The 11,742-nt window shown below is 42.1% G+C and overlaps 1 protein-coding gene across 1 annotated transcript in view; it reads right to left on the bottom strand.

Moving 5' to 3' along the window:
* Positions 1 to 392: 392 nt before the first annotated feature.
* Positions 393 to 11,742, bottom strand: part of XRN2 (5'-3' exoribonuclease 2) — a 705,538-nt gene continuing 694,188 nt past the window's right edge. The window contains exons 32-33 of the mRNA XM_069234351.1: positions 2,086 to 2,230; positions 393 to 887 (exon numbers count right to left, since the gene is read on the bottom strand). Coding sequence (XP_069090452.1) covers positions 825 to 887; positions 2,086 to 2,230 — 208 coding nt within the window. The 3' untranslated portion in view covers positions 393 to 824. The remainder of the gene's footprint in view (positions 888 to 2,085; positions 2,231 to 11,742) is intronic.

The following is an 11,742-nucleotide window of genomic DNA, read 5'->3' as shown; positions in this document are numbered from 1 at the left end:
TGCTCAAAATAACAAAAGGCCCTGTTCATCCCTAGCCGGTTCCTATCACTTTGACTAATAAGTTGGTGCCCCAGTTAGTAGTGAACCGGCCATGGAAATAACTGGCATACATACCGACGAGTTCAAGTAGTAACTGGTTCTGCTACCCGACAGGCAGCACTGACCTCTTGTAATAAAGGGAATGCTGCACAGCCACTGCACACCCTTACTTCACCAAAAACGAGATTACAGAAACGCACGGCCCTCCCCAGGCTACTAGAACATGGGCAGATCAGAAACACAGCAGCCTCCGGACCTGCAAACAAACCACATTGTAACCTTGTAGTCCACACCATAAAGGCACCAGAGGGACAAGTCAATCGATCAATCAACTGGACAAAGGACACCAGAAGAAAATTGTTGAATCATCTTTATAAAACAAGCCAGAATAAAGCAAAATCTTACATAAACGGACACAGTACAGCTTCTAAGATAAAACAGGCTGTTGCTCCGCAAACAGCTACTCGGGAGTTCAGCATATGGCAGCAGAATGCAGTTTTACAAGTCCTAGTAAAAACTTAGGACAACAAGAACATAGTTAAGATTCGGCTACTTAAATGCAGCGATTAGAAAAAAAAAACCACTGTCTTCTAAAATCAAAGTAATACATCATTACATCTTTCAGCTATTCACTTTAAGTACACAAGAAACACAAGTAAAATATCTTGAGTACAAAATAGTTAAATGAAGCATTAAAAGGAAACTGGTGTTTTATAAAGATGACACTATCAAATGTTTAAAAATGCAGACTTCTTGACTCCAGGTCATGCCAGATTTCGCGAGCCTTATTTCCAGTTGTATCTTCCTGGTGGAGGTGGTAAGGGGTAATTCCTTCCAGAATTATATGGCTGAAAATAAACAGGAGAGTTTACTAGATGAATTCAGAAAATAAACTAAATAGCCTGGTTTCTAAACAACTTTAACAAACTGTGTAAGGAAAAGCGAAGGGCTGTTTACAGATGTGCTAAAATGTCCTATACACTATAGGAAGGATGTTGGTGCTTACAATGACTTCACTTGTAGTGTGTACGACCTCTTAACTGAATGGTATCCCGGGGCATAGAGGCCGGATTGCACTAACCAGTTGATACTAATGCTGCTCACCGATTACAAGTGAGAGCTTAGGTCAGTCTAAAGAGATGTATCAAAATCAGAGTTTTGGCCTAAGTGGAAGACAGGGGGCAATAATTGCACATTGGACCACAAGTATTATTAAGTACAGGCAGTGATGACCACTAAGTGATTATTGTAACAGTTGAACTTAACAGAAATACTGCTCAGTTTGTAGAGCTAAATATCAGCTCTATTTTAAAATATGGTATCGATGCCCACCCGATCTGGCTGTAGCCTTATCCTTCACGGAGAGGTCAATTCTGAAATACATGCACATATTCACAAAGCCACCAACGCAAAGAAGGCACCATCAACCCACGAGCACCAAGTGTTCAATCCTATGATTTTCTTTGTGAATTACAGCACAAAACGGAAACCACTTTTAAACAACGAGCTTTGAGAGAAACTAAACACATACAAATCAATGTTTAGATCACACTTCATGCCAGAAGTACGGCTGCAAATCGGGGACAATTTTTTTTTGCTTAGTTTTTCCCCCTTCTCCTGTATTCCACAATATTTGTAAATGTATTTACCGGAGAGTTTTAAACTCATGGTACACAAAAACTAAAAGTCGATTCTTAGTGGCATCAATAAATGTATTTTCTGCAACCTTCTTTACCCGGGAGCTATTAGTTGTTCATCCAGAAAGTGTCACATTACCAGATTTAAAATGTATTTGAACGTGTCGTTTTTTTTTTATGCACATGCAACCTTAGCTTCATGGTTGGTCCCAGCTTTGCAGAGGCACTTAACAGTAAACAGTGTATATTAAACTCAGACATAGCCTTGGGAAATTGATTACATTTTTCAGATGAGCCACAGTGCAGCCTTTGAGTTAAGGGGAGACTGTTCAGGTGCACCGGGCAGCAGTCCCCCACACAAACACACACGTTGGTGTAACAGACCCTAGGTGAGACGTTTGTTCCTTACCTGTCTCCCTCTGTCCCCACGATCATCTCTTCTTGGTGGATAACCACCTTGTCTGCCCTGGTCCGGATGTCGATCTTGGCGGTATGAAGAACTCTGGGAATGCAGGCTGCGGTTCCATGACAACAAAGGATCACTCCCAAAATTTCTGAGAAAAAAGTCGAGCGGCAAATTACCATATAAAGTTCCGATTTAAAAGCAAGACAGACAACTACCCTTTCATAAACTGCACTTAGCAATGCCACATAGGGCAAGGTTGTATATTAAAAAAGCATATTAAAAAAAAAAATCACGAGGCGGCACTGTTTGCAAGAAAGAATGTTAACTTCCATTTTTGAGAGGCAAAAGCATACTATGATAAAATTAAGTTTCACATCTAATTAAATGGCATTAGGATGCAATCGGTTCCTGCAATAATGTGCTAACAAACCATTACACAAAAGAAGTCGTGTAGGTCCTCAAGTGTGTTTGCAATGACCACGAATGCAGATTTTTTTTTTTTTAAACAAAACCTAGTCCTTACCAAGCAGCTACCTCGAAGACACTATCCTAAAAGTAAACATGCCTGGCTAGAAGAAAGGGTTTTCTAAAACGTCCAGACAGTTTCCACCAGCCTATTCTCCCTCGTTAATTGCAGGTTCCAAATGAATTCTTACTGCGGAGTATTCGGAATCTAGGGTTGGGGCCCTTGGTTTTTTTCCTCCTCAATTATTCGTCTCAATATGTCAGAAGGTCTGATCAGGAAGAAATCTTTTCAAGTTCTATTGATGCCGCTTTCAATTGACCGTGGTGACCTAGCAACATATGCACTAATTGGCAGGACTGACTGACATTCGGTGTACAGTTATATGGGAACATTCGACAGCAATTACAAAGGAGTTTGCATCCTGGATTATAAACACAGCACACGGTTATTGCCCTCAAGTATCTATTATAAGACCATGCATATACAGCCACATGTGTGTTGCATGGCATGGTTGCTTGCCAACTCTTCATAAAAATAGAAGATGTATGACAGGGTTTCTAAAACATCTTTGACTGAATTAGCTCTGACGTGTAACTCACTCAGTTTGTATCTCATACCCTGCACGGGCAGGGACCTGAAGCCTTAAACATCTCCAACAGCCACAATATATATATTTTTAAAGATGAAACTGCACTTCAGCACTAGCAGGGTTACTTCCAAGTCCCAAAGCAAGAGCTTGCAACCTTAAAGAAGCTTCTCCAATGCGCATTTCCCACAGGCCAGATTAATGCAGTCCACTCAAGGTAGCAATCTATCAACATTCCCCGACATTATGAGGTATAATACATAATTTTCAGCTATTAGATGGAATGTACCTACTTTCAATATTCTGCACTTGAAAGTTGAGTCCCACAGGGCCGATTTACCAAGCAATGAGGTACATAGCTAGGCTCCCCCATTGCCCTGCAGTCCGACCACAAACCAACATCAAAAGTTGTGTGTGGGTGTTCCCTACCGAACAGGACAGAGGGTAATCGGGTCTTACAGGTGGCAGTCCAAAGCACCCTCGACTCTGCCCAAAATGTGCCCTAGCTCAAACAACGTGGTGCAATAGGGTTGAATGAATGTAAAGTACAACACTATTATAGCTGTAATTAAAATGTAAGTGTCCAGCCAGGGTTGGGAGTTTTTGTAAAAACTCAAATCTCAAATCAAACTTACAGTATCAAGGACGATAAAATAGTAAAAGTGCACAGATTAAACCACAATAAAGCGGTAAAGCAACCAAGGCCCCTGGATACATTCACTATATACCATTTGTGATTATTAGATGATCGCAAACACTGCAACACTACTGAGACGCAAATTAAGTTATTGTGGAAGACCCTGCGCTAAGTTAAGGAAATGCTTCTAGGCACACTATTCACACCCTCACTCCTTGGGCTGCGGAGGAGAGGTTCACAAAAGTCTGCCAAAGGTGGTGAATAGGCAGCTGGAGACATCTAGCTTGTGTGCCCCGGTCCAGTCAGTTGGACAGCAGCCCACTGACAATAGGGCACAATGCATCTTTCCCACTTCAAACAACTGAACTAGTTGCCAGTAGCGTTTCTCCCTTAAGGGTAGTTTCTGGTAAGGACATCTTACATTCTTTCCCAGAGCGCCCTGCTGTGGCCCGTGCGCATATAGCGGGCCACGTATAACCTCCCGGGAACCGCCCTAGTCCCCTCGGACAAGTTCCAATGTTTGCAATCATTATTGTAACATCCATGCATACAATGTTCTCAAACATCTCTACTAAGGAAAACAAACACAAAGAGGCTCTAATGTCAAAGGCTAACAGACATCACTCCTGGGTTCAGCTACTTCACACCAAAAGCTCCGACGTTGCTAGCAGACCGGGTATGTGCAAAAGAGGTGGAAGGGGAACGCCACCCCTCAAAACTGCAGGCCCTGGGAAATCAAAGAGAATATCCCAGGACCCTGTACATCCATGGCGTCCAAGGGGAGCACCAGCTCTGCATTTCAACGAGGCCCCTAAAAAAAAAAAAAAAAAAAAAAAAAGGAACTTCCGTTGAAAAAGGGGAAACTAAAATGATGTTACAAATGAAGAGATGGGCATGGACCTTTGTACCCGAATACCTGTTCATAGCCTAATTTCACCATCTGCATTCACTGTAGAGAAAAACTGAAGGATGTTTTCCACTACTCCCTTGATAGCCACAAAAGCTGATTGGAAGAGTTAGCTAAAGATCTATTGGAGGTAAAACAGAATCCAGTCTTTCGAGTTTTTTCATAACCTAAGCATGAAGGTTTGGCAGGTAGGAGACTGTACCCCAAATTGCCGCACAGGACGTTCTGTGAATAGAGTAGTCAAAATGTGATCGGAAAAGTAGCTGCAGAGCTTTCCACCCACTTCGGTGGACAGAGCAGAGTATTCATATGTTTGGGAAGAAGAATGAGGCACTGTGCTCCTCCAGGTCCAAACATGGACCCCAAAAGACAAGACGGCATCTTACTTAGAATGATGTGTCCCGAAGCAGGCTTTATTGTGGAGTCATGACTTTTACAGGTAGAGAAGGATAAGAGAAACGATACACATTTGATAGGGACACCTGAATCTCTCCTCGAAAGTAAGTCCTAGATATCCTGACACTAAAGAGGGGCAGTCGCCCTAAAGTTAACTAGTCATGGAAGAGGTGCAAAAGGTTTCTAGCCTCTGCTAGCTCCCCTTTCAACTGCAGGACGCGGATAGTAAATTATCCCTAGCTGGGATAACAAAAGCTACTTGCTTGTACATTTTCATTTCAGAGCTTTGTTTCAGCTGGTTTACACCATGTGCATGAGGCTCAGTCGTGCAGGTCACTTAGCTTGTCAATATTAAACGGCAAACACATCAGGAGACAGAAGCTGCATGCACCGCTTTAGGGATTGGTGTCTAAGAGCAAAGGCTGGGTTTCTCCAGAGATATTTTAGCACAATGTGCCAGAATCTGCCAAGTTAAAACATGTGGAAAATGGGGACAGGAAAAAGTCATCAATTGAGCCTCAAATAAAAAACAAACAAATAGACCAGACATCACCAGAAGTTCTACCAGTGGCAGCCACCTCCTTCATCTAAAACCTGTTTAAATGCAGCAGTGATTAACCAAGTGGCCAGCTGGGGAGAGTGGTTAGACAAAACAGTAGGATACTTCTGATAAGCTCTGCTCCAAAAATTACAACCCACACCATGGAAACTGAGGGAGAAGGGAAAGAAACAGCAAGTAAGTATAAACACTGGCTTCTCGGTGCCCCATTGATGGACTGGGTAGATATGTTCGCCATTGCCCAGCGAAAGTCTTCTGCATGGCTGGGAAAAGCTGGGGTGCAGTGTTGTTGCTGCGTGCCCTATCTTTCCTCATTAGCCCGGTTTTCCTCCAGTGATCTCTGCGGTGTTGCACGTCAACTGAAAGTCTCCCATTTTTTGGATTTTCCAGTAAGTCAGCTGTGCTAGGACAGTCCACATGTAGTACATTTCTGAGTGGGTGGCTAATGTCCCCCCAACCGAAGTCATGAGGCAGTAGCCATTGACAGTGTATTTAAAGTGCAGAGGCACATACCGTATTTTAACTCCATCACCCATTAATCCACAAAACAGAGGTCCTTACCTTCAGTAAATGTGAAATATAGGAAATGTGCCTTTGCTTGTCAGGGCTGCAATGTTGCCAGTCTTTAAAGAACTGGTAAAGCACTGTGTCCATCCCATCCCCTCTTACCCCCATGCCCAATGGAGCTCGGCTGGCAGCATTCAATACCACCGATAACGAAACTCCAACAGCAACCTTGTGGTCGGGGGGGTGGAGGGGGTAGAAGAGAGGTGGAGTGTTTGGATCTTTGGGATAAAATATATTTTGACACCTCTGAGTGCAGGACCATTGAAAATTAGGGCTAAGCTTCCAGAGTTGTTGAGCTCAACACTAAAGGTTGGGCAAATACAAGAAGCAGGTCCCAAGTTTTCCTATGGGTATGCAGTTATACATCTGTTATGGGGAGAAAAGTCCATGCACAAAACCTAGAGACTTCACACAAATTTAACCGATTCCCAAGCTGCTCGAACAGAGCCTCAAAGGTTAATATTTGCTTTGGGACATGGTTCTAAAAGAAAAGGTTACTTACATTCTGTAACAATATTTCTGGTGGACCTGCAGATTCCTTACCTGTTAAATACCCCCAGAGCCAGACTAGTTTCTCCATAGCCTTTCCAACACTAGGAGACGCCAGCTCCATGCAAAGCCAGCGGTGATGTTGACCCCCCCGCCCATCTTTGTGCATGAAAGTTTATCGTCCATTTTTTCCATTGTAACAGCACAATTAAATTGATATCAGAAAAGATCTATAGTTCAACAAAAAATAGGATTTTTATTTTTGGCCCATAACCATCCTTCAAAGGGGACGTGGGTGGGATATCTGCAGGTAGATTTTATCCAACATACTCCTACTTGTAGATTTCTCACGCTTTGAATATATTCCCATGCAATATCGACCTACAGAATGAAGGGCCCTGATGTATGGTTATACCAGGAAGGCCTGTAGCACAGATCAGTCAAAATGCCCATCCCTCCTCTTAGGAAAAAAACGATCTACCTTGTATAAGAAGGTCAGTTGTCATCTGTGGCCAAACATTTTCATTCACTCCCCCCCTCTAGTTTCTACCAGGTCCAGGAGAACCCCAGATGAAATGGCCAAAGTGGAAGGAGTAGCTCTTAAATTATATTTCAGCCACTGGGAATCAGAAGATTTTTCTGCTTCCAAGAACATTTTTACCTGGTTTGGGACTAGAAGGACTACGTGTATTTAACCAAATGGAAAAGAAAACCAGGTTTGGAGAGGAACAAGATGTCTTCATAAGTGAGTTAGAGGATCTGGACAACTATTTCAACTTGCAGTTTGTGCAGCAATAGACGGTTCAATTTCTTTCAAAGGAAACAGGGGAAATCTGAACCAACTGAAGACTGCCTTAAAATAATTAGTTATTTCTTGTAAATCTGGCAACACTGCATGATGATCTCATACATGAGCAAATCATCATGCGTACCAATGACTCACATTTACGAGGGAGGCTTTGAGTTAATAGCAATTCATCAATTGAGGATATAATTACTAGGGTAAAAAAAAAAAGTGAACTTTCTAGAAGATGTGCAAAGGCTGCATCGAGCACTGCAGGTACCACATCTGATCTTAAAGAAAGGGGAAATACAATAATATGTAAAGTTTCCAAGGAGCACATTAATAAAATGAAGGACTGGGAAGGCACAAAACAGAAATTCAAAGGGCCAGTCCATGACAAGCAATTTTGTTTTAGGTGTGGTAATAAAGATCAATTTGCTTGAGATAAGAATTATCCAGCCTTAAGAAGCCAAATGTCTATACTGTGGCATAATTGGGCATTATGCTCAAGTATGTAGGAAAAACAACAGGGAGTCAAACAGTAAAATTGATTTCAAGGACGACAGAATCTGAGCAATCAGATGAAGACTATGAAAATGATATTGAAGGTGTGTTAAATGCCCTGTACTAAATTTGGACATAGGGCCTGATTACAACTTTGGAGGAAGGTGTTAATCCGTCCCAAAAGTGACAGATACCACCAGCCGTATTACGAGTCCATTTTATCCTATGGAACTCTTAATACGGCTGGTGGTATAGCCGTCACATTTGGGACTGATTAACACCTCCTCCAAAGTTGTAATCAGGTCCATAGTGTCTAAGAACAAACCTGTTTGAGATATAAATATTGGAGGGGTTAACATCGCCATCATAGCTGATTTAGGTTCACCGTATACCATCATTAAGAAGAAAATGTGGAAAGAGAAATTTAGTCAGGCCATAGAACATTTGAAAAATACTGACATTCATCATGTTACGTTCACAGGTGATAAAATTTCAATGCTGCGTTACCGTGTTCTACCTTTTGAATTCAAGGGTAGGAAAACAGTTAGCAAATTGTATGTAGCAGATGTTGGGCCATCTGTTTTAGGATGAGTGGAACAAACGGCTCTGAATATTTTGTTGATCCCAACAGTGTACATCAAGTACTTTTGTTAGCAGAATTGGAAAATACCATGCTGGATAAACTAAGGAGACAATTATCAGAAGTATTTTCAGGACAGGTAGGCAGACTGAAAACCTTTGTCCACCAGATAATACTGAAGAACGCAAACCCAATTTGCCATAAGGTTAAGAACATACTTTTGAGCGTCAAGCATGAGGTTGCTAATGAGTTGGAGAAGTTAGAAAGGAAAGGTATCATTGAACCTATAGAGTGCAGAGTGGCTCGCACCACTGGTAGTGGCCAAGAAGGCTAATGGCAAGATCCGATGATGTATAGACCTAAGATTGCAACAAAAACATCAACATGGATACATTTCCCTTGCAAAGGATTAGTGAGTAGCTGGCTAAAACTAAAGGAGTCAATTGGTTCTCCACAACTGATATGACTTTAGCCTACCACCAGGTACTCTTGCATCTTGAGAGTAGGAGCCTTACTGCCTTTATAACACCTCTGGGTTGTTTCCAGGTTGTTTGCATGCCTTTTGGGCTAGCAGCAACAGTTTTCCAAAGGCTGATGCATAAACTCTTGAAAGATCTTCCTGGGGTAGCCTACTTCCAAGAGGATATTTTGATTATAGGAAGAAGCGAAAATTAACATGATTGTACGTTATACAAAGTGGTGTAAAAACTCAGCATATGGATTAACAGCAGAATTATGTAAATAAATTCTGTAGGTAATCTAACATTTAGGTCATGAAGTCAGTGAAAAGGGAATTTCACCAAGAATGAAGATCCTAGAGTCAGACGCCCCTGCTCCTACTTGTAAGGAGAAAATTAGGTCATTCTTAGGGCTTGGCGAGTTTAAAACAAAATTTGTGGAAAACTCTGCAGGAAAAAAACCCCATACCAAATGAGATAATTATTGAAAGCAAGGCCAAGCTTTGAGTGGAACGTGCTTCTACAAAATTAGCTTGGTGTAATTAAAAATTATATGTACAGCCATTCCATTACAAGAGTTCGATCCCAGGACTCAAACAGTCTTAAGCACAGATGCCAGAGGAAAGGTTTGGGGGCTATATTAACTCAATATAATAGAGTGAGAGGCAAATACTGTGTTTTTTTAACACCATTGCTTAGTGCCAGAAGAGAAATATTCTGTGATTGAGCGAGAGATGCTAGCATGCGTATGGACAATAAGCAAATTTAGGCAGTACTTTTGGAGCACAGAATTCACACTATGTAGGGATCATAAACCATTGGTAAAAGTTTTGATCAAAGAGGGATCTATGAAAACCACACCCCATGTAGCCAGAATGTCGTTAGGCTTACTTGACTACGCATATGATGTTAAGTACTTACAGGAAAGAAGAATAAACTTGCAGATTATTTAAGTAGATCGCCATAACAAAAAGGAAGCAGTAGATACCAATGATTGGGAGGATTACAGTGTAGTCAATGTGTATTGTGAAACTGCATCTATTTCAAAGAATGGATGGACAACTGGATATGAGGAAGACTTAATATCGGGCCAAGTGATGGAATGTCTGTTGCAAGGCTGTGGCTTGATAAAGGGAAGATATCGGAAGAATGCAAGATGTTTTGGGATCTTAAAGAGGAATTATCAATTTCAGATGCTGGTTTCCTTTTTAGAGGACAGAGTGGTTTCTCCACACAGTCTCAGAGAATTAAGTTTAGTGCAAGAAAGGCATTTGGGTATTGTCAAATCCAGAGGTTTAAGTGTTCATATTGGTAGCCAGGAACCAATATGGGCATGGAAAAGTTTGTAAGAAATAGTGAACACTGCTAAGGCTGATAAAACTCAAGTGGTTTTTAGACCATCAACCTTCAGGAGCCATTAGTCAAGGCATGGGAGGACTGTTATTTCCACCCTCCACAGATGGGCTCTGTCCACCACCGTCACCTTTGTAAATACTCCCTTTTGGCCTTAACAAACGTTGGGTATGGTGAACTGAGAGTGCTCTTATAGGCGTACCTGAAACCTCAGGTAATTTCTATATGGCACTGAAGGACAGGAATTTGAAGAATAAAAAAAAATGCATCCTTCAAGTCCAATGTTTACCATCTAGTATCCTGGGACCATCTAATTTCTTTGACCCAGAGCAGAAAGAACTTGGGCTAGGGAAAGCATTTTCAAATTCTCGAGAAAGAAGTTTAGAGGGCCACTGTCTAGGATGAGGCAGAGGCTCCCATTCATCTTCAGCACCAGAAAGTAACGGGAGTAGCAACATGTTCTGATCTGATGCTTGCACCCTCTAATTCCCCATTGGCCAAGACCGCTTGAACTTCTCCATATAGTATGGACAAATGGTCCTCCAGGTGGTGGTGTGGTACAGGTAGCAGGGGCTGGGATTAAGTCAGAAAGCTTGATGCACTCAGGATATGAACACTGCTGGCCTGATCCCCAGCCTAAAAAGAAGGGGGTCTGTTACTGCTGAGGCACATATTATCTTTGCCTCTCCTGAAAGCCACTACTGAAGGCTCAAAAGGGGGAATTGCTTTTGGAGAAACTGAACTTAATTCCACTAGATCACCAGAGAGCAAGCAGTGGCCCTACTCTCTAAATCTTACAAGGGCCAAGTTCTCCACTCAGAACAGCCTAGAGCCTTTGAAGAGCATGTCTATAAAGGACTGCTGAAGTCAGCTGATAATCCTGTGGAACACATCCAGGCATGGCACCCAAGCACCATAATGGTGTTAACTGAGCTACCCAGGCAGTTGAGTGTCCAGTCTAGATCTAATTCAGAATTTCACTGTATCTGTCTAAAATAAGCCTCTGCTAAGTTGAACAGACTTCTCTGGGACAGCTGGAAAGATGTCCATCTCTCTGTCCCATAATGTATGTGAATATCTGCCCAGAAGGCATGTTGTGTTGCTGAAGCATAGGAAAATGATGGGAGGCTCACTTTGTGAATGTCTATTCGTTTGGATTCACTGTTAGGTGGGTGGTTGAGAAAGAATAGGGGTTCAGGAGGCTGGTAGATGTCTGCACTACCAAGCTCTCTGAGATAGGGAACTGCAGAAGAGTCAGGATCTTTAGGAACAGACCTGTGTCGCCTCACCTCAAGTCTTTTGACTGATATGCACAATTCTGGTTTGGCCCAGGTACCCACCAGATCATCAATCAGGGTCCCATTACACAGGAGT

The sequence above is a fragment of the Pleurodeles waltl genome, chromosome 5 (genome assembly GCF_031143425.1).
Source record: "Pleurodeles waltl isolate 20211129_DDA chromosome 5, aPleWal1.hap1.20221129, whole genome shotgun sequence".
Classification (NCBI taxonomy): Eukaryota; Metazoa; Chordata; class Amphibia; order Caudata; family Salamandridae; genus Pleurodeles; species Pleurodeles waltl.
The sequence above is the reverse complement of the archived record's forward strand: the minus strand, read 5'-3'. Positions and strand labels throughout refer to the sequence as shown.